The sequence below is a fragment of the Carassius auratus genome, unplaced genomic scaffold, assembly GCF_003368295.1.
Source record: "Carassius auratus strain Wakin unplaced genomic scaffold, ASM336829v1 scaf_tig00004577, whole genome shotgun sequence".
Classification (NCBI taxonomy): Eukaryota; Metazoa; Chordata; class Actinopteri; order Cypriniformes; family Cyprinidae; genus Carassius; species Carassius auratus.
In genome coordinates, this window is record NW_020523606.1 from 5,239 (window position 1) to 27,486 (window position 22,248).

At 35.2% G+C, this 22,248-nt stretch overlaps 1 protein-coding gene across 3 annotated transcripts in view; it reads left to right on the forward strand.

The window, feature by feature from the left end:
- The first annotated feature begins 203 nt into the window (after positions 1-203).
- LOC113070574 (SLIT-ROBO Rho GTPase-activating protein 1-like) overlaps positions 204-22,248 on the forward strand; it is a 57,094-nt gene continuing 35,049 nt past the window's right edge. For all 3 annotated transcript variants that reach the window (XM_026243973.1, XM_026243974.1, XM_026243975.1), the window contains exons 1-6: positions 204-433; positions 6,331-6,493; positions 14,809-14,871; positions 18,049-18,231; positions 18,999-19,127; positions 21,324-21,545. In XM_026243973.1, the coding sequence (XP_026099758.1) occupies positions 219-433; positions 6,331-6,493; positions 14,809-14,871; positions 18,049-18,231; positions 18,999-19,127; positions 21,324-21,545 (975 nt within the window). In that variant the 5' untranslated portion in view covers positions 204-218. The remainder of the gene's footprint in view (positions 434-6,330; positions 6,494-14,808; positions 14,872-18,048; positions 18,232-18,998; positions 19,128-21,323; positions 21,546-22,248) is intronic.

Here is a 22,248-nt window from a genome sequence, read left to right on the forward strand (position 1 = left end):
TACTGTAGTATTGCTGATATGGCACAATGAAACTAGCCCAGGGCAAATCTGAATGCTTTATTTATAGAAGATATATTGCTGGCCATTTTTAAATTTTTTGCCTGCCTTCGTTGAGCTGCTTGCAAGAGGTTTCCAGAACACCATTGAAGTTTATAATGAAATGATAATTATTCTACAGTCCATTCGTGATTTCTATTGAGAGACTCTTACAACAAACCATGTTTGGTTTTTGTTCAGAGATTCGAGCCCAACTGGTGGAACAGCAGAAATGTCTGGAGCAGCAGACAGACATGAGGGTCCAGCTCCTTCAGGACCTCCAGGACTTCTTCCGCAAGAAGTCAGAGATCGAGACGGAGTACTCACGCAACCTGGAGAAGCTCGCCGAACGCTTCATGGCCAAGACCAGGAGTACCAAGGACCATCAGCAATATAAGTGAGTGTGTTATATGAATGATTAATACTTGCAACTCTTTTGTGGGTTGAATCTACAACTTCTTGTACTCTGGCCCAGCTCTTTAATCACTTACCCACACCATTATTATTACGGTCTAAAGGTTTTTTTATTGTAAGATTGACACTTTGACTTCTCCTAAATTGCTATGTGTGTCACATGAACGATTTTTTTAAATGATGCTGTCTTTTATTCAACATATGTAATCATGTTGAAAGGGAAATATGAAGTTATCCTATATTTTTTTATTTTACATTTTTAAATGACAGAATTTATATTTTATGCTACACTTTTCATTTCCAATCTAAATTTTTTAAATAAGTATCGGAATTGAAAATTAAGTATTATATATTTGTGTATACATTTGTGTGAAGATTTCTTATCAGTTTCATTTAGTAAAATATATACGTCTCAGAATGACATTTTAATGAGTCCTTTTTTCTTAACCATTACTTGTCACACATGTTTTCCTGCTGATTTATTCCCAGTGTAGTGCACTGTGACAGGCACGAACCATGATCATGGTCTCATTATGCCAGTAGAGTCACTGGCTGGAAAAGACTATCGACATCTATATAAAGTTGGTTGAGAAACCGTGGGTACAACTCAGGTTATTGTGTGTTTGCTTTTCACTTCTGTAAATAGACAGACCAAATGCTGGTTTAAGAGCCCTAAATGAGTCCAGCAGCTGTGAGCAAAACTGGAGGCAATGGAGAATCTCGGTCTTGGCGCTTGTGGTTTATGTGGCCTGTCGGTTTGAGAGCAGAATAAGCTACTTGACACAATTCACTAACATTTTCTGAAAGAAAAGGACTTAAACTTGCCAGTTCACAGATGCAGAAGTAAAGAAGGCTCCAGATTACAGTGTGATGTGACGCAAATTGCTCATTCTTTGTCTTTTGGAGATTAAAAAACTATAAAGTGCTGATGTTAGCTGGGTGGCGAGTTCTAAACCCAGCCTAGATCAGCTGTGTGCCGGATGAATTAGCATTATATATATCTGTAAGTAACTGAAAGGCTACTTTCTAAACCATTTCAAGTCACTTTACCAGGTCTCTTAGCTAAACTTGGACTATTTTGTAACCACAGGGCTTCTGTAAAGAGGTCCAGACCATGGTCTGTGATTGTATCCGATTTTATTCCGTAGTCCAGAGGTCTGGCCCGATGTCTGACCAATGGCGTCAAGATGAGGCCAGCTGAGCCAAAGCAGAGGGTGTGTTTTACCCCTTCGCTGAAGGTGGCGGGTACTTGTGGTCAGCTGAATTCTGCAAAACCAGTGAGAGGAAAGATTAAGCAACTATTTGTCAAGAAACACAGTTTACTCTTCCTGTGGGATTGTAGTTACAGAATCAATCTTCTCACTGGCACTAGGAGCATCTCGGGTGACTCAGAGCTAAGTGTGATGGATCAGGCCTAAAGGTTTAGTAATGTATAACTAGTGTTTGTTTGAACCTGGTTAGCTCCTAACCCAAAGTTTCCATTTCAGAGTCTCTTTTTTTTGGTATGAAGTGAAGATTTGATTTGTGACTTCTGTAGAGACATTTTAGAGAGTAATGATAACCATGACAGTAAAGACTTTTATATTGTTAAAAACTTTCTTTTTTTTAAATAAATGCTGTTATTTTGAACTCTCTATTCATCGAAGAATCCTGAAAAATGGTTTTCACAAAAATATTAAGTAGCACAGCTGTTTTCAACATTGATCATAATAAGAAATGCTTATCGAGCATCGAATCAGAATGAGTTCTGAAGCATCATGTGACACTGAAGACTGGAGAAATGACGGCTGAAAATGAAGCTTGTAGTCAAAGGAATAAATTACTTTTAAAATATTTAACCATTATTTTACACTGTAAAAATGTTTGACAGTATTAGTTTTTACTGAAAGAGACTTTATACAAAAGCAACAAATAAAATCTTGCCTACCCAAGACTTTTGATTATTAGTGTGTGTTTTAATAAATCAATATTTTAATGAATTTGAAGTAAATATCATAATATTTAGTATTACAAATATATGTAGGAAAACTGAACAGGTACTGGTGGTTTTCTGGCAGTACATTATATGTTAATTATAAAGACATTTCTTTCAAGCATAAAATATAACACAATGCAACACATAATTCAAAATACTCAAAAATGTATTCATAATACCATAGTACATTGTGCTCTGTTATTACAGACTTTTCTTACAGTGCATGCCAATTATCATATTAAATTGTCCCTATAGTTATTGATTTCATATAATATTTATTTTAGTTGGTTCTATCCACATATGTGCATCCTTACAATGCAGTGTTTTGTGAGCTGTGTGGTTAAACTTCTCCCAGATGACACTGTCGTCGTGGCGACACATCGACTGGTGCTTAGTTTAGTGCACGTGTTTGTTTAGCTAACAGGCATCACACACTGTTTGCCCAGGGAGGCTGCTGGACTCAGGATGGGAATTATTTCATAATATGCAGCATCCAGCTGCCACTCCTTGGACAGTAGATTTCCTTTTATTATCTATCATTTAGCAGATGCATTTTAGCCAAATAGACCTTCCACAAGGACACATCTCCCCTAGGAAACTGAACTTAAGTGCCTTTTTATATATTATTTTATACATTTAGTTTAAGAAAACTGAATTCAAGTGCCTTGTTTTTAGCATACAACAGGTTTGAACCTTTTTCCTTTTGGTTGCATGCCTAAAATGAATTGCAATGCACTTTTTTTTTTAGATTTATGCTTTGCCCTAGTAAGGTTGGTCTCAGTTGTCTGCATGATTGTACCTTCATGTGCATTGATGACCTTGTTGTAGGATGCCAAACTCTCCAATGAAGCAGTCTAGTTTGCTCTGGCACTTCAAAATCGATGAGCTGTCAATATAATGTTTGTGATCTGCGGGATGTTTAAACCAGAACCGAATGAGGTTCCTCTGGCTACAGTGTGTTTGTACCACTGGATATTTTGATATTAGCACATTAGAGACACATTCATTTTGTTTAGAAAACCAAGCGTAATTCATTTGGGTGCCAGTGTAGTCGCTGTATATAGACTTGCTTACACCTGGGATGTTGAACATGAATAAAAGATGCTGGCTTTGAAAATGAAGGAGTTTTGTAATGGCTTTCCCTATATCTTTTATAGTGTGTGTTCCACAGAAAAAAGCAAGTCATGATGAGGGTTTAGATTGAAATGTGAGAGAGAGGAAAAAAACAAGTCAAGGTGAACTATTGCTTTAAAGTTGGTTTTGATGTACCTTCATTCCCATTCGGTCTACATATTAAAATCTTCAATTCCCTTGAAATGATCTAGTCATATTGTTCCTTTACCTTGAATTCCATCAGCTTTCTTCACTGGCTGTTTTCTCCTCTCAGCACATTTTGAAGTTTTATGATCAAAATCTGCTCTGTGCAGTATTTGAGAGCATAAAGTGGTGCATCAAAGCATAGTGGAGGGTTAGTTGCTGTGTCGTCCTTTGGAGGGAGAGGTGGTCACTTGGAGGCCATTTGTTATTTAATCTTGTCTGAGCAGTAGCACTGATTAACTGCAGCTTTTAATGGGGCAGCTGGCTCTCTGTTCTCTACTCCCCAGTACTGGCTGCTTTTGTTTCCGTTCTGATTAGTCAAATGCTTTCCAAATGAACTCATTATCATGCCTTATGATCCTTATGACCCAGTGTGACCGCTTCCTCTCCAGTAATCATCACTCCTGTTTTACCCACCATGGCAGTGAGCTAATAGACTCTACGATCCATGTGACTCTGCGTGATGGAGCTGTATCGTAAATGGTTGCAGCCTGTTGCAATCTGGGCTTCCAGTGCACTGACCTCAGAGACACAAAGCTCCATGTCCCTTAGCACTTCTCGACTATCACCTGGTGTTATTTTAGGACAAATTATATGCTATAGTTTTTGTTTATATATTTTGTATTATATTTTTATAGTTTCTGTTTTCAATTACATTTTTGCCAAGGTTGTAGTATTTTGGATTGTTTTTTGTCTTTTTTTTGTTTAGAAATTCAACTATAGATCTGTGTAGAAAGTTAATATAGTTTGTTAATTTTATTTAGTAATTTTAATATATATATATATATATATATATATATATATATATATATATATATATATATATCCACACAAACACACACAGTAGTTGATTAATTTAGTTTTAATTGATTTAATATTTAAAGTTAAACTATGCAAAAATAATATGTTGCTACTCAGTGGTAGAGCATTGTGTTAGCATCGCAAATTATGGCCTGAATTTAAATTAGATTAGATTCAACTTTATTGTCATTGCACATGTAAGGTACAAGGCAATGAAATGCACTGCATGAATGCACTGTAAGTTGCTTTGGATAAAAGCATATGCTAAATGGATAAATGTAAAAAATTAATAAATGGACAATATTTTAGCTAATGTTTAATTTAACTAAGTAGTTAGTATTGCATAGGCTCCCATAATTCTCCCTGCAATCTGAAATCCCGGCGTGTTCATATTGTGACCATGCATCTTTATGCTTTTAGCTCAGTTAGATTAACCATTTAATCCAGTCTTACATAGATGACTGATTCTAAACAGCCCAGTTACTCCAATGAATGTCTGTAATCTCAGGAACTTGTGGATTTAGTGTATTTCCTGTGTTTGTAGAACAATGTTAAGGTTAAAAGATTTATCAGCTCAGCTGGTGCGGATGCATGTTTTTTCAGTACTTCCATTGGATGCCGTCAGGCCGCAGACCTTCAACTGCAATGATGAAACGCTTTGCCTGTTTTGCAGGGAGGGTTAAGGAGGGAAACGCTGAAAAAAAGTGCTTCCTTACTTGCATCCAAATATCTGTCAACTGCCAATGTCACCTCCTCGAATGCAACATTTTTCTTTTTTCTCAGGGTTGTTTTTTTTTTTTTTTGTGAGGCTTTGCTATTACTGTTGCTCATATTTAGGAGTCTGTTCTAGAATGCAAAATTTTCTCCATGTCGAATGGCCATTTTATGTCTTCATTCTTTTGGAAGAACAAGGATCTGACACAAAGAACTAGATGAGGGAGAATTTTGAATAGAAGAAAACTGCGATTTTATTGCAGATTAAAAGTAGTAGATACATTTTATATTGTGATTTTGCTCTAGTATTTATCTTGTTAGGCTGATAACTTTCTTATCAGAAGAAAGATGATGAAACCGTAAGATTGCGATTGTTTTGTATCTTATTATATTTTTGAACGTAATTTATTCCTGTGATCTTCAGAGTCACATGATCCTTTAGAAATCATTTTAATATAATGCTTTGTTGATCAAGACACATCTTATGAATTTTGAAAATAGTTGTGCTGCTTTATAATTTTTGTGGAAGGCTTTGTTTCAAAATTATTTGATAAAATAGAAAGTTAAAAAAATAATGGCATTTATTTGAAATGGAAGTCTTTTGCAAAGTCTTTATAAACTCAATGTCTTTACTGTCACTTTTAAACAGTTTAAGGTGAATAAAGTTTACATTTCTTACTGGCCCCAACAGTTTGAATAGTATTTAACTTATTTCTAAAGTAGCTAAAGTACAGTTGGTCTGTTATCACTATATAATGATCTGGAGTGTGTTCTGACCCAGAAACTTAAAAAATGTCCCATATGTCCCAGAAACACTGATGTTTCATCCTGATTTTAAGTCTGAATCTTGGTTCAGTTGCTGTGCAATAACGCTACAAAGTATCCACAGATCATGCATGCTTATATAGAGGGATGTTAATAAGATCCACGTGAATTACAACCTGACGGGTGCTGGGAAGATTGATCTGTCTGTGGTTTTGTCCAGTTCTTGAGTTAAGTGCACAGATGGTGCTGACAGCTCGCAGACAGGATCCTTTCATTATGTTTGATCTCTGTTTCTCTCGCACATGCAGGAAAGACCAGAATCTCCTGTCTCCGGTCAACTGCTGGTACCTGTTGCTGAACCAGGTTCGACGGGAGAGCAAAGACCATGCGACACTGAGTGACATTTATTTGAACAACGTCATCATGCGCTTCATGCAGATTAGTGAAGACTCCACACGTCTTCTCAAAAAGGTCAGGACTGTTTTCGATTACATTTCCAAGATGTGCTGTCTCTAAATGTCCTGGCAGAAGAGTCTCAAAATAAAGTCAAACCAAAGTTGACTTGTTTTTAAAGGGGGAGTTTACACTATTGTGTTTATGGGGTGCAGTCTAACATGTGTTCATGCTTCTTTTTTTTAAACGCATTATTTTTCACATAGTTTACCTTTATTCCACACCGATCTGTCCCTTCTATGTATGTATGTATGTATGTATGTATGTATATGTATGTGTATATATATATATATATATATATATATATATATATATATATATATATATTGTATATGGCATTTTAAAATATATTAAAATAATTACAAAATTATTTAAAATGATAAAAAATTATGTTAATTTTACAGTATTTTTGATCAAATAAATGCAGCCTTGGTGAGCACAAGAGACTTCTTTCAAAAACAAAAAAAATCTTGCCGACCACAAACATTTGAACATTAGTGTAGATGAATGATTATACTTTGTGAAACGCAACTGATTTTCATGTAATTGTGGAATAAAAAACCTCTTAAATTTAAAGGTATTTTCATAGGTCTAAAACAAGCTCAAATGGCATTTGACAAACTTTGCATTTGTCATTACATTTTTATTTTTTTGTTTGTTTGTTTGTTTATATCTATTGTAATTGCATTATAGTATTTACACACAAAAAAAGAGTGATCAACATTTTGCCATAAGTGCAGGCAATTAAATTGTACTAAACTTGAAGTATTCTTTAAGATTCACATGATATAAAATGCCCTGCCATTCTGGAGAATAACGACCTGCATAAATCAAGACGCTTCAATTTTAAGTCATAAGATGTGCAGTTATTTTTATCTGTGTATTGGCAAAAAAAGCTCTTTGTTGAGCTAGATGTCCAATTCCTGTCTTGCATTGTTTTACTGTCATTCCTCTTTCCTTTTTAGTTATTCTTCTATTCTGAAAGCTATTTTTATTCCTTTAGATTTTATATTACTTTCATGCAGTTCCTGTTATGTTTCTGGATGGTGGACTCCAAAAACAACTTAACCGCAAATGTAAGCTGTTCGTAAAGCAATTGTTCACCCAACAATGGAAATTCTGTCTTCGTTTACTCTTCTTCCTGTCGGTCCAAATTTCTATGACTTACTTCTGTGGAACACAAAAGAAGATATTTATAAAAATGTTTTTGACCATATAATGAATGTCTGTTGAGTCAAAAGTAGTTTTGGTCTCCACTGGTCTTCAATTCAACATTTTGTTTTATTAAATTTTATTTATATTTTTTTCATGATATCTTTCACAGGAGAAAGAAAGTCATATGTTTAGAACAACATGAGATGATTAAATGACAAAATAAAAATTTTTGGGTGATCTTTCCCTTTAAATAAGTGAATACTACATCTCTGTCTTCTGTGCTGCAGTAAACATTTGGGTATATTTCTTCAAATGCATCCTCTGTGTTGCCGTTGCTGTATAAAGAGGACTTAAGAGACTTTTGAAGTGTACCTGGGTGTAATTAGGTCTAGCCTAACCATAAGCAATATGGGTCATGTAAAGTTTTGCGTGGTTCTTCAGGGTTGTTTGTGTGCCTGTATTCACTAGTCAGATTTACGATGTGTGCCTGGCCATGCGGGACCTCTGCTTCTGGGCTGTGGTTCTGTTCTGAGAAGTTCCTAAAGCCCGAGCTCTAATCATGGCCTCCTGCCTGTTGTTTGATGTCTGCTGCCCCATGACCGAGATGACGTGGCGGTCCCTTCAGCGCAGGCCACAGAAGGGGGACAACTCCCAAACAGATTACGTGCTGGCATTCATGCTAGTCATATGAGACGACCACAACAGCAAATTAGAAGCCTGGAATGTAGGAGGTAAAAGTTTGGTCTCAAACAAGGGTTATTCAAAGGGCTTGACCAGTAACTCTGACCGGCTTTGAGATAGTTAAAGGGATAGTGGAAGGGAAAATGAATGTTGTGTCATTATTTACTGTTTTTCATAACCAGCATGCATTTCTTTCTTCCCTAAAACACAGCTCTTTTTGTAATTTACATTTTTTTTTTTTGATAAGTTTATAATGTATCATAAAAGTGGTGTAAATGACTCATGCTCTTTATCAACTCTTTGATTCTCAAGGCCTCCCATTCTCCACAACTGTTCAAAGACCACATAATTTAGGATAATTTTGCACTTTTTTATTATTATTATTTCTTCTCAAAACTTGGCTTAGCTAGAAAAATGTGTATTCATTATAACAATGCCCATGCCACATACCATTTTTATCATTTTAGTAATTGACACGATTTTTCATTGTTTGTTTTCACAGGATCTCATTGTTAGTTTATATATAAATAGTCATACTAAAACTGGTTTTCACTTAGGTCTGTGTGTGTTACAAAAAAAAAAGGATTACTCAGTTGACAAAATAATCAGTAGATTAATTACTTTTTGTAATAAAAAGACAAACATTTTATTGAAAACTTCTTAAAAGCAGTATTAAAATATTGTCGCATTCTAGTGAACCAAGTATCTGTATCTGTCTCATCTCATTAGCTAAGTGTATTGTCACACAACTAGTGTCGATAAGCGATGATATATTTCATAATTTTCCAAGTGTATGATACAGCTTTCATTCTGCAGGTCAATCATATATTCATGAAAAAGAAAATCAGTTTGAATAAAGAAATAACTTTGGCATAGTATCCTTTCAAATGTCAAAGTTGTCACAGTCATTGCATGCTTTGCATGTGTTGCCCCGCCCCCCGAAAAAAGTTCAGGCTCAGGATTTTTTTTTTGCTTTAACCCCTGTATATAGATATATACACTGAACATAATTATAAACACAGTACTTTTGTTTTTGCCCCCATTTTTCATGAGCTTCACCCGTGAGGAAAATGGATTATCTTGGCAAAGGAGAAGTGCTCACTAACACTGATTTAGACAGATTAGTGAACAATATTTGAGAGAAATAGGTTAAATTATTTTGAATAATTTTAAGTTATTCCTTTTCTTTTCTTTTTTTTTGAGAACCATTACTCCATATGAGTCACTCAAGGCACCTCCATAGCATTTAGTGGGCAATGGAATAGAATTTAATACTTTATTCACAGAAAATCATGAAAAGCATTTGCTGATGTTATCAAATAATTATATCAAAGACTCAAAGGCAATCCAGTTCATAAAACTTGTCCAAACAATTCATTCACAAGAACGAAATGATCCGGGAAGTGGGTCTGTTCATCACACAATGCAATCTTATGGCATCAGAACACTTGAAATGTAGTCCAAGAGTCATATGGACCACTAGTATGAGACTTTCATGGTACTTTTGTGTAGGTCTTGAGGGTTTGAAACGAGATGAGCTTAAGTATGTTGCAACAAGGGGAAGCTCCCATTATAATAAGCAAGGTTAAATACTCTATTATGACAAAAGAACCAGGTGTTCTCTGTGCTCCTCACAGCTATTTTATTTAGAGTGACTATCTTGTACTCAAGGATGATAAATACATCTGTAGTGCAGTGGAGGAGATGGTCTGGAAGAACTTTAATGACCTCAGGAGTCATGACAGAAACTATTGATAGAAAAACCTCAAAACAAAGCCGATATGTCTGTATCCCTTAAATGACTAGTTATATTACAAAACGTCCTCTTACACACAGCATCTTGCTCTCTGCTGTCTATGTTGACAAAGAGTGGTAGAAGAGAGAGGGCAGTGGGTTGTTTGGCTTAAGGGTGCTCGATGTTGTTGGTGGGGGGCTGTCATTCACTCAGGGTGTTGAAACTGCTCTTCCCTGTAATCAGTGCACCCCGCTTTCTTTGATCACAACATTGTTTCAGTAATGAGCCACACATACATGACTGCAAAGTCCCTGCTGTCACCTCAGCCCTTCGAGGCACAGCTGCAGACCTCAAGAACGTCTCTTAAGAGACTTGTTATCGAGTGATTATTATTACTGTTGCTTATATATTTGATGCTATGGATTTGAACACCCGATATTAGGATGTTTTATTAAAAGTGTATCTATCATATTGATCAATATTGGAGGTGTATCATACAGTATGGAACATTTTTTTATATTATGCATGCTCATTTCATTTGCAGTCATCTAACATTTAATCTTTAAACTAATAATTAAACAATGTTAAATGTATTATTTAGCAAAACTCAAAATGAATATCCATTTTAGATGCCGTTGTGATGGCCAAATTCACTTTTAGCATTTGAAATTGATTTAATTTTTTTTTATTTTGACAAAATAGTATAGAATTTTGATATCTGCCATTTATTGGTCATCGGCTGCTACATGAAAATAATTATTTGTATCAGCCAGAATTTTTATATTTGTGCATCATTACAGTGTTCTGTGGAATCGTAGAAATAAGTGACTTAGTTGTTACAATGAGATCGTTTTTATCTTTTTTTTTTATTTTTATACTTGAATATTTAGCAAGGATTCATTAAATTGATCACTAAATATTGTGATCAAAATATTGATGATAATAATAAGCAATCTTCCTGAGCAGCAAATCAATATATTAGATTGATTTTTGAAGGATCATGTCACACTAAAGACTGGAGTAATGACTGTTGTAAATTCAGCTTTGCATCACAGAAGTAAATTACATTTTCAAATTAATTAAAATAGAAAACCGCTATTTTAATTTTTTTTATATCTTTGTCCATTTAAATGCAAAAGAAAGTGCATCCAACCTCATATGGAGCTCAGCATCACTGGAGAGCTTGCATGTCCTATTTGAGAATGTACAATGAGGAATTCCATCATGGCTGGGTAGATTTTATCACATGTATTTTGTTTTCATTATTAATACAACATTTTTAAAACACTTTTTGGTTACATATGGAATCCAAGGTAGTTTTTGTAACCTAGACAGAGGTTGCCCTCAGAGGAGCTGTCTGTATTTCTAAGAGTTTGTTTTACTGTCAATTCATTGATTGACAGCAGTTGATGAATCCTAGTTCCTTTTTACATGAAATACCTCTTTAATAATTGCATATAATTTATTTATAGATTCAAAGACGCGCAATACTGAATGTAAGTCTTTGAGCATAAATCACACTGTAAGAGCCCTGATCTAATTTGCAGTGTAGTAAAGCTGTCTACAACAGTCACATATGTTAAATGACCCTTAATTTATTACCAATATGCTGCCCACGGCAAGTGTATGACGCCCCACTGTTTCTGACTTGACTGGCTTCATCATGGGTCCAACACATGGTGCTGTCAGCCCTCCCATGTTTGTACCTTGAAGGTTGTACATTTTTTATAGCCAGATTAATTTTAATGGAAAGATGTGTTCCTCTATACCAAGAGGCTTGTAATGGTTATATATAGAGCCCTTAACCAAGTCAGCCAGCAGATAGTAGTTCTACAACAGCTTCTCATTTGACTTATGTGATCCTGGACCACAAATCCAATCTCTAGGTGTTTTTTTTGTTTGTTTTTGCTATATTGAATAGATGAAAAAACATTCTATGGGTCAAAATTATGGATTTTTCTTTTATGCCTAAAAAATCATTAGGATAAGATCATGTTCCATTGAGATATTTAGTAAATGTCCTACCATAAATATATAAAAACTTAGTTTTTGATTTGTAATATGCATTGCTAAGAATTCATTTGGACAACTTTAAAGGCAATTTTCTCAGTATTTCGATTTTTTGCCAACCTTTAGATTTCAGTTTTTGAAATAGTTTTATTTTGACCAAATACTGTCCTATCCTAACAAACAATACATCATTTGAAAGCTTATTTATTCAGCTTTCAGGTAATGTATACATCTCAATTTCAACTAAACAACTGAAAAACAATTTACCCTTATAACTGGTTTTGTGGTCTAGGGTCACATATAAAGGCACAGCTTCTATATAAGTCTATGACTCATGCAAGGCATATATTTTATTTGATGTAACTTTTTTAAATTTATATTTAAATTTAAAGACACATTTTGAATTATTTCATTTATTGTGTGTTGAAAAAATGTGTTGAAGATCTCTGACATTGATTTGGCCAGGGATTTTGGAAACATATCTACTATTTATTTACTTTTCTATATTTAGTAGAGACTTTTATCCAAAGTGACAAATTTCTTTTTTTCATTTTAGTTTAGTTTTTCTTAATTCAGCTTCAGTAATTGAATTGGCACTCTAATTTCAATTCTGAATGATACAAAACCCTGCTTCCCACAATCCTTTGCTCTATTGCCGACTTGCTTGATTGCTCCCAAAATATCCTGAGCCACCCTGACTCTCCATGTAACCGTGGTTGTCAGTTTGACCATCGGCTGGAAACAGTTATGTAAAAGGCAGAACTGGCTGGTGCTAGATGAGCCTGAGAGGAAGCCTGATTAAAGGCAGAGCTTTGGCATGTCACATGAATAATCTCTCCAGGCCTGTTCAGATCTGCATGCCTGGATGCTGCTGGTACTGTACGATGAGTCACGGATGATGAACTTAGCATTTAGCGTAGACTTGTGTGCCTCTGAGATCCTGCGGGTGTGCTGAAGCACACACATGTACACACACAGCTGTCGGCTCTCGTGATTGCTCTTCAGAGGTTGAGTGTGGAACAGCAGTGTGGGTGTTTGAAGATCTTAGCTAAATTATTTTGACTCTTAACCTCCACACAACACGTGTGACCTGTTATGCTTGCATTCCAGATAAATTAGATGGCTGGAAGAGTGAAAGTGTGAAAGGGTTGATATCGCATGTCCTTTTTTTTTTTTTTTTTTTTTTTTTTTTTTACATTTTATCCGTGGATTCAAGTGTCTTTGAGATGGAAGTTTTATTTTAAATATGACACAGTATATTATATATATTATAATATCCAAAGTCCTGGTGGACAGCAAACAGATGGCCATAAGAAAATTGTTAAGGCTAGAGCCACAGTCTCTTTCACATCATACTCAACATTTGATAACACTTCAGTATAGGGACCAATTCTCACTATTAACTAGTTGTTTATTAGCATGCTTATTATTAACTATTAACTAATTATAAAGCATATTCTGCTTGACCATTTTCTACAACCCTTAATAACTACCTTACTAACTAGTAATAAGCAGCAAATAAGGGGTTTATTGAGGGAAAGGTCGTTGTTAATATTTTGTCAATACCAAGAATTAGACCTTAAAATAGAGTGTGACCCAGCATTTATGTTATAGAAAGTCTTTCTCTCTGAAGTACTAAATTGAGTCTAAAAGACTAAATGGCTAAGTGCATTAAAGCCTTGATGTATGTAAAAGAGATAGTTCTCCCCCGAAAAAAATTCTGTCACTAATTCCTCACCCTAATGTCATTCCAAACCTTCGTTCATCTTCGGAACACAGATTAAAGGGGACATCAGATGCAAAATTAACTTTCACATGTGTTTGCATTTAAATTTGTCTTAGTTGTTTGTGGACACAACCACCCTACAATGATAAAAATCTGTTTACTTCTTTTTTTTTTTTTTAAATCCCCAAAAAACCTAGACCGTCTCAATTAACAAGCCATTTTGATTTTCTCAGAAAGCTCTTGGATTTCATAAAAAAAAAAAAAAAAAAATTGTGTTCTGAAGATGAACAAAGGACTTACAGGTTTGGAACAACATGAGGGTGAGTAATTAATGACAGAATTGTTTTGGGTTAATTATCCCTTTAATGTATTTTGGTTTATTAAGGTAATATCACCACATTACAGTTATTGTAGAAGGGGAAAAAATAATAAAAAATAATATATATACACACACATATGTGGCTTCATAAATGCAACTGTATTAATTAATTAATTAATTATAAATATCTACTTCTTGTACTTAAATAATTTAAAAGATTGATGAGATTCACCCTAAAGCATCCATAAAGACATTTCCTAAATAAAACCACATAAGCTAAAATGATGATAGCTTCTCCAGTTCCTTTCAAATTCATGGATTGAGAGTATAATTTAGTTTGAAGAACATTGTGGCCTCTGAATTTTCAAGATTGACTGGAGGTCTTGCTCTAGCTGTATCAGAAGGATTCGGTCGAAACACCCTTGAGCACTGGGATGCTGGGAATGGCTCGTGGAATCAGATTAGTAGAGATCTAATTGGGTTAGTGAGAGTCTTGAGTGGCTTGTGAGACAGAAAGATCAGGTAATCCACATAAGATGCTAAAAGTTAAAGCAAACAGTCGAACTACAAACCTTGAGTGTGAAAAATGTGTGCCCACATACAAATCTCTGATAAAACAAAAACACACAGTGCCTTCAGCTTTTTGATTTTGTCAAACATTTTGATAGCTGACTCCTCCTCTTTTTTTTTTGTTTATCTCTCTTCAGAGTAAAGAAATCACCTTTCAGATGCAAGAGGATTTGATGAAAGTCCTCAACGAGCTCTACACGGTAAGTACCGTAATGAATAACACTCCTCTCATTGACCGCTATGTATGGTGAGCTGTGATAGTCAATCTCTTGTGAGAACCGAAATATTTTGTATTTTATGCATATACTTCTACTTCTAGTTTCATGCTGCACTTGCTGTACTGTGGTAAAAGAGCCATAAAACTGCCTATACTTCATGCATCTTCATCTCTGGCCTTGGTAGATTATGGTATTTACACCCATAATCAATAGTTAATTCTCAGACTTTAATTACAGCTGTCAGGCCCACCGCAGTTGTTAGGAAGATTCATGTGTGCTTTGCTTTCCCTCCGGTCTTAATAAGATGCTAATGTATTCCCAGGTCTAAAAAACACCCGCTATGAGGACTTGTCCTTTGTGGGTTTATTTGTTTGCAAAGTTCAACATTGCATAATATGCGTTGTTCTGTTAAATCTATTTACTTTAGCTGCTTTGTACTTTAACTAAATGATTTGAAAAAGTTTTTGTTTTTAGGCATGAGTGACTGTCCAAAACAACGAAATAATAATAATGTTAACTGACAAGCTGCACAAATCCACGCTAATAATGAACGTCAGCTTGTCAGTTAACAACGTCTCTGTGTAGTAACAGCTGCTCTATGGGAAATCACGCACCTGATGAAATTTACCGCTGATTAGATAAACGGCTTCACTGACGACTTGCGCATTAATTATCGGCCGATATTTATCGTACACCCCTAGTTGTTTCAATTAGAAGCGATTTGATTTGGCTTTCCATTCATGCCCATAATAAACCATCAAGAAAATTAGTCCCAGATTCTTTTTTATTTTTTGAAACAGTCACATTTATTTATTTCTTTTTTACGTTTGATCTTGTATTCGTTCTGCACAACACAGCTTCCTTTTGATCAGTGTAGAAGTATATCATCCTTTTTGACCTGAATTAACCTTCGGGAGGGAAACGCTCTTGTGGGACCGTTGCATCAGAAACCCTCCATGCAACCACAGCCAGTAAAATAACAGGTCTGGTGTGACTCTAAAATTGGTCCTCCTAAAACCAGCAGAAATGTAAACAGAGTACCAGACCAGTAAGTGGAGAGCGGGGCCCATGGTTTGGTCTGCCATTCTAGCCATGTGTCTAATTATACAGTCGTGGACAGCAGTGCACTGTGCTGCTCCAACTGTACATATTTATGAACAATATTTAGTTTGGTCCACGTTTTATAGTCAAGCTCTCTTTTGAGGCCTTTTGAGGTTTTAGTGTACTGTGTATTATAATGCTGCGTGACTGCCACTGTGATTATGGCCTGGAATGACCTGGTCTTCAGAGGTCTAATCGTGAATGGGTCCTTGTAATCAGCTTGGTGCTCAGTCACCTTTGATTGAGGAGAAGGCAAGCTGATGAGCGGAGCTTAGCGCTTTAGCGTTAGCATCAGGCTTCACAAGAGGCTTACAGAGCACAAGTCACAACATTAAACTCATATTTACAAAATTGTTACATTTTGGTTTCATTTTTTCTACCTAAATAAGTGTTAGTGTACATTTCTAACAGTCAGACAGCCAGGAAAAAAAAATGAGAGGACAGAAAACAAACACCTTACCCTTAAAGGGATAGTTAACCTTAAAATACAAATTCTAGCATTATTTACTCACCATTATGTCATTCCTAATATGCATGACTGAATTTCTTTTCATTTCTTTAGTTTTTTTTTTTTTTTGCTAGGAATATATTTTGTTTCTTGATTGCTGTGCTAACAATTTTTGCCTGACAGGCTGTAAAACTACCTATTAAAATCTATTAAATGTATATTAAATGATGGATCTGAGCCATATCCACTATTGTTTTAGGATTAATACTATTATATTATTTATAGATATTCTACTATTTTTAGTTCAGATTTAGTGTATGTTTTAATGCCTTTTTTATTTTTATTTTATAAATTATTTTAAAAAATAATTGTCAGTTGTTTTTTTTATATTTTTAGCTTTATTTTATTTCATTTTTAGTATTATTCATTTTAATGCTTCATCTTAAAATTAGTGTTTCTTTGGCAGCATTTCTGAAATTGTAGTTTTTTTTAATTTAAGTTTTAGTATAATATTTTTTTTCAGCTTTCTTTAAATTGTTGAAAGCAATTTTTAATCATATCAGTTTTAATTGTTTTTAGTTAATGATAACAACACTGGCCATATCTAGAGGCTAGAGTACCATAGAGATTTAGAGGTCTACCATCCCAAAATTCAATAGCAATGCACTAAAAACCATTCAAGGCTGTCTTAGCAACGACATAACATGCATCAGCATCACTACTCCCTTTTTATGTTACAGTATTGCAGTGTATTATTATAACTTTTACTTTCTCAGAAGCTGACATCATTTTATATATTTCTAGGAAAAGAGAGTTATCAGCTGCATGCAGTGTTCAATCATGCTGTGCCGATGATACATCAATTACAATGTGACAAAGCTTTTAGCATCATTTAAGTGCTCACTCTTTGTGCAGGGTTTGACATCGTAGGCATAATTAGTTTGCTAGTACAGGCTCATACGTTCTGAGTCACATCCTAATGCTCATTATAAAATTCATCTGGATATGACTAATTGCCACTTAAACAAAACAGTGACTCAGAGCATCTGCAGCAGCGTTTACCATTATGTTGCACATTCACATCTCAATAATTGGATTTCTTCACTGTAGTCCAATAATTGGGGTTTAGTAGTCCAATATGTGCGTTGCATCTGAAAAGGGCTTTGGGTTTGATGAAAGGTGTTGAGTAAGGAAATAAATATTAGGTGAAACGGCTGATTCTATTTGCAATTACCCGGGTACTACAAATACAAAAGTTCCAATCTTTAATAGTACTAGTAAAATTATTATTTTTTTCTTGGTAAAATAAAAGCGCCATCATAGCCCATTAAGAAGCTAGAATTATGTTTCATTAGGTTACTCTTTGAAAGTGCTGATTTTAATTTGAATGCAAACAAAGCTATATTAAAGAAAACATTATGCATTTATATTTAGTCTTAAATCATTTCAATTGGTGCTTTTTGGCTTTACATAAAAGAAAGTTTCTGTGAAGGAGAACAGCATGGATTTATGTCAAGTAGGAGGATGGAAGTGTTTTGGTTGAGACGAGCAGCTGCTGCACCTCTCTAGAGCTCAGCTGAACTTTGACCTCTGACCTCTGGGTCCTGCAGGTGATGAAAACCTACCATATGTATCACACGGAGAGCATCAGTGCCGAGAGCAAACTGAAAGAGGCTGAGAAGCAAGAAGAAAAGCAGATTGGACGTGTTGGAGATCCCGTGTTTCACATCCGATTAGAGGATAGACACCAGAGACGGAGCTCTGTGAAGAAGATGGAGAAGATGAAGGAGAAGGTAAATGAGAAATAATGTTTGGTAGTTCATAACATCTGAGGGTTCACGATAAACTATCCAAAGAAGCTCTCAGTCCTAAGAATCAAGTCAGAATCAATCTCAAGGCCTAATGGATCCATTTTTTATGACAACTAAACAAACCCCTATCATTTGTCACAATATATATATATATATATATATATATATATATATATATATATATATATATATATATATATATATTGTATTTTTAATTATCATAAATAAGTTCAGAATTTAAAATAAATATCCTGCTTTCACAGGAATGGCAGCTTATTTCTGTTTTCTGTTAAAACACATGACAAATGATTTAACAGCTGGGGAATAGTTTTCTCCATGGATTCTTCCTGGAACAAGAAATTGTGGGATGCTTAAATTATGGAAGTTAGCATGAGTCACTGTCTGATGGTCAGTCAGTTGAGTTTAACGACTAAGTGTGTCTGAATGTAAGTAATGTCCTTGCTGATACAGGAAATGAGCAATACTTGTTCTTTAAGATTTTTTGTAACCACATAGATGTACCATATAAGATCGATAAAGGTCTATGTAATGATTTTTTTTTTGCTGTTTATATGCTTATCTATCTTTTGTTGATTTATTTTTGCAAGCATTTATTCGCTGTCTCTTCACAACAAATCTAGAAAGAACAGACTGCATGCAGAGATAAAAGCAACCTTGCATGTATTTATGTTTCAGCATATTTCTCAAATTCTGTCTGTTTCGTTTCTCCACTCTTTCTCTCTCATCAGAGGCAGGCCAAGTACTCTGAGAACAAGCTGAAGTCGATCAAAGCTCGGAACGAATACCTGCTGACGCTCGAAGCCACTAATGCTTCAATCTTCAAGTATTACATTCACGACCTGTCTGATTTGATAGACGTAAGTTCTGGGGAATATAAAGGAGGTTCAGGGTTTCTTCCACTGATGAAGAAACTTTGTGTGACAAGTAGGACAGTTATAAATAGTTTCAAACTGACCTCAGGTCTGCTGGGACAGCTAAATATGACAAAGAGTGCTGCCGTTTTCATCGGTTTCTTGGTTGAATATGCATCTTTGTCTAAACCTGCTTTGATCTGAGGAAATGCATAGACTCCTCAGTGAGATTTCTGTCAACGTTGCATTCAAACATAAGCTCTTGAGACTTAAAAATGCAGGTGTGCCTGACAGCAATGAGATGTTTTAAAAAGTACACCGTGGTTAAATTGCATTCATATCCATATCTCCAAATAACCACACAAACCTGTTATTTAAATAGGTTTTATGAAGGCCTGATTGTCAAATGCTTAACAAAAGGAGCTTAACTAATCGTCTGCGAAGAATGGGGTGGTAAAAAATTATCTTTGTAGAGAATAAGCAAAGAAAATAATGGTGGTTTAAACGTAGCTGGAGAAACCAGAGGCCTTTTCCAAAAGAGTGGGACTAAATGAAAAAGCTTTTATTTTGCATTTTTATATCTGGTGTAATACAAAATGATTCATTCAATTACTAGGGGATCTTTTACATTAATTACATTATTAGGATTTGTACCCCCGTTTCCATTATTTTGCATGAGGTTGCTGTTGTCCTACTTTTATATTAAGGTACTGTATGTCCTCCAGCTTCTGAATATGTCAAAGCATTTTTTTTTTTTTGTTGCATGAATGGCGAGGAAGTGGCACCCAGCCCTAAAACCCAGTTTTCTGTTAATCAGGCTGTCTGAGAGTCTTTTTTTTTTAGGTCAACTACTGTATGTTTTATTTTGTATTATTTTAGTTATTTTAGCATGCAAGTCAAGCTCCGAAAACCCCAAAGCAGGTTCATAAAAATGGCTGTGTCATCACTTGCCTCTCTATTTGGGTTCTGGCACAGGAACCACGTCATTTCAATGAAAAAGGGCATTCAATCTCTTAAAACAATCAGCAGGCTGACAGACAGAGCAGGCCATCGTAATAATGAAATAAAATGGACTTTGGAGGTTTGCAGACGCTTTGGGAGTCGGGTTCTGGCAGATCTTCCAGTGACACACACCGTCAGAACTTAAATAACCTCCCCAAAGACACCCCCTCATATATTATGATCCTGGATATCTTTTTGCATTTCAGTTCCCCATGACTCCAGTATCAGAGTCAAAATCAAGTTATGGAGATTCCTGCCAGACTACGCTCAGCCTTGAACAACTAGGGGGAGAACTCGCTGTTCAACACAAGTCAGAGTCCAAAGCCTTATAAAGACAGCACACAGACCACCAGAGCACAGTCAGTATGAGTTCATCTATGAACGGTCAGACAAAGGGTCACAAATATTCCCAAAGCTACAGTTGCTTAACGCTGTACCATTGGTGGTAATGTGATTGGAATGTCAGCTGTGAGTAAGACCTGACGTTTGCTGAGAGTGGCCTTGTGGTTACAGATCTTGCCTGGTAACCGATAGGCTGTAGGTTTGAGTCTATTCAAGACCTGTCACTTTACTTCACAGGAACTGTCTGTTCAATAGGTGTCCTGTCACTTTAAATATTGCTACACTTTACTTAAAATGTGTCGGTTAACTTACTGCTAATGCTGCTCTTAAATTATGTTTCATAATTAAAAATGACTTTTGTATAGATTTTGTGTACTGTTATTGAAAATTGTGATGCAATTTGCCAGAAAACTATACATATTTACATAATTTATGAGTTAGTGCCTTTTATGCTGATTTCAAAATAATTGCAAATAACTGTTCAATATAGTTTGTGTAGATTTTGTCTACTATTGATGACAAATTGATTACAACTTGCCAGAAAATCTGCTTATTTACCTAATTTAAGAGTTGATAGTCTTGCGTAACTAAAATACATTATCCATCAATATTTGTGGCAGCATGGGAATAATTATAATAAAAATTGATAGAGTTGTAATGTGCGTCATTTGCTCTGCTTTTTGTTGCACCTGTGCTTAAAATCTTCCTCACTTTGTTGGGAAGTAAGACACACCATCCGTTTTATCATTTGAATGCATCATATATTACTTAGAAAGATTCTTTGCCTATTATTAATCTTTTTCTGTGCTTTAAGAGGTAACGTTTTTCTTCTGTTGGCCTCTCTTTTTTCCTGTCTAGTGTTGTGATCTGGGATATCACGCCTCTCTGAACCGAGCTTTGCGGACCTACCTCTCGGCCGAATATAACCTGGAGACATCTCGTCACGAGGGTCTGGACATCATTGAGAACGCAGTGGACAGTCTGGACCCACGTAGTGACCGGCAACGCTTCATGGAAATGTACCCCACTGCCTTCTGCCCACCCGTCAAATTTGAGTTCCAGCCACATATGGGAGATGAGGTCAGATTTAAACAAAGCCTTACAAAGCCACACACCCACGTACTGTACATACTGTATATACAAAAACGGGAGCAGCTACATGATCAGTTACATCTTAACACCATGTAAACTGAGAGGTTTATTTTCTTGACTGTTATCCTGTAGTTTTTTTTTAATGTTTTCTGAAACTACTTGTGTTGTAAATTCTGTAAATGTATGTCTAGTAGTAGTAAAAGTAGAAGTATTTCTATAAATGTGACCCTAGACCACAAAACCAGTTATTAAGTCGCTTTGGTATATTGATAGCAATAGCCAAAATGCATTGTATCTGTCAAAATTATAGATTTATTCTTTTATGCAAAAAATCATTAGGACATTAATTAAAGATTGTGTTCCATGAAGATATTTTGTAAATTTCCTACTGTAAATATATTCAAACTGAATTTTTGATTAGTAATATGCATTGCTAATAACTTAATTTTTACAACTTTAAAGGTGATTTTTTTTGCACCCTCAGATTCCAGATTAGCAAATAGTTCTGTCTCAGCCAAATATTGTCTTATCAAAACAAACCATGGAAAGCTTATTTATTTAGCTTTCAGATGATGTATAAATCTAAATTTCGAAAAATAGACCCTTATGTCTGGTTTTGTGGTCCATTGTCCATTAATGCAGTCTTCAGTGTCACATTATCCTTTAGAAATCATTCATATATGCTGATTCA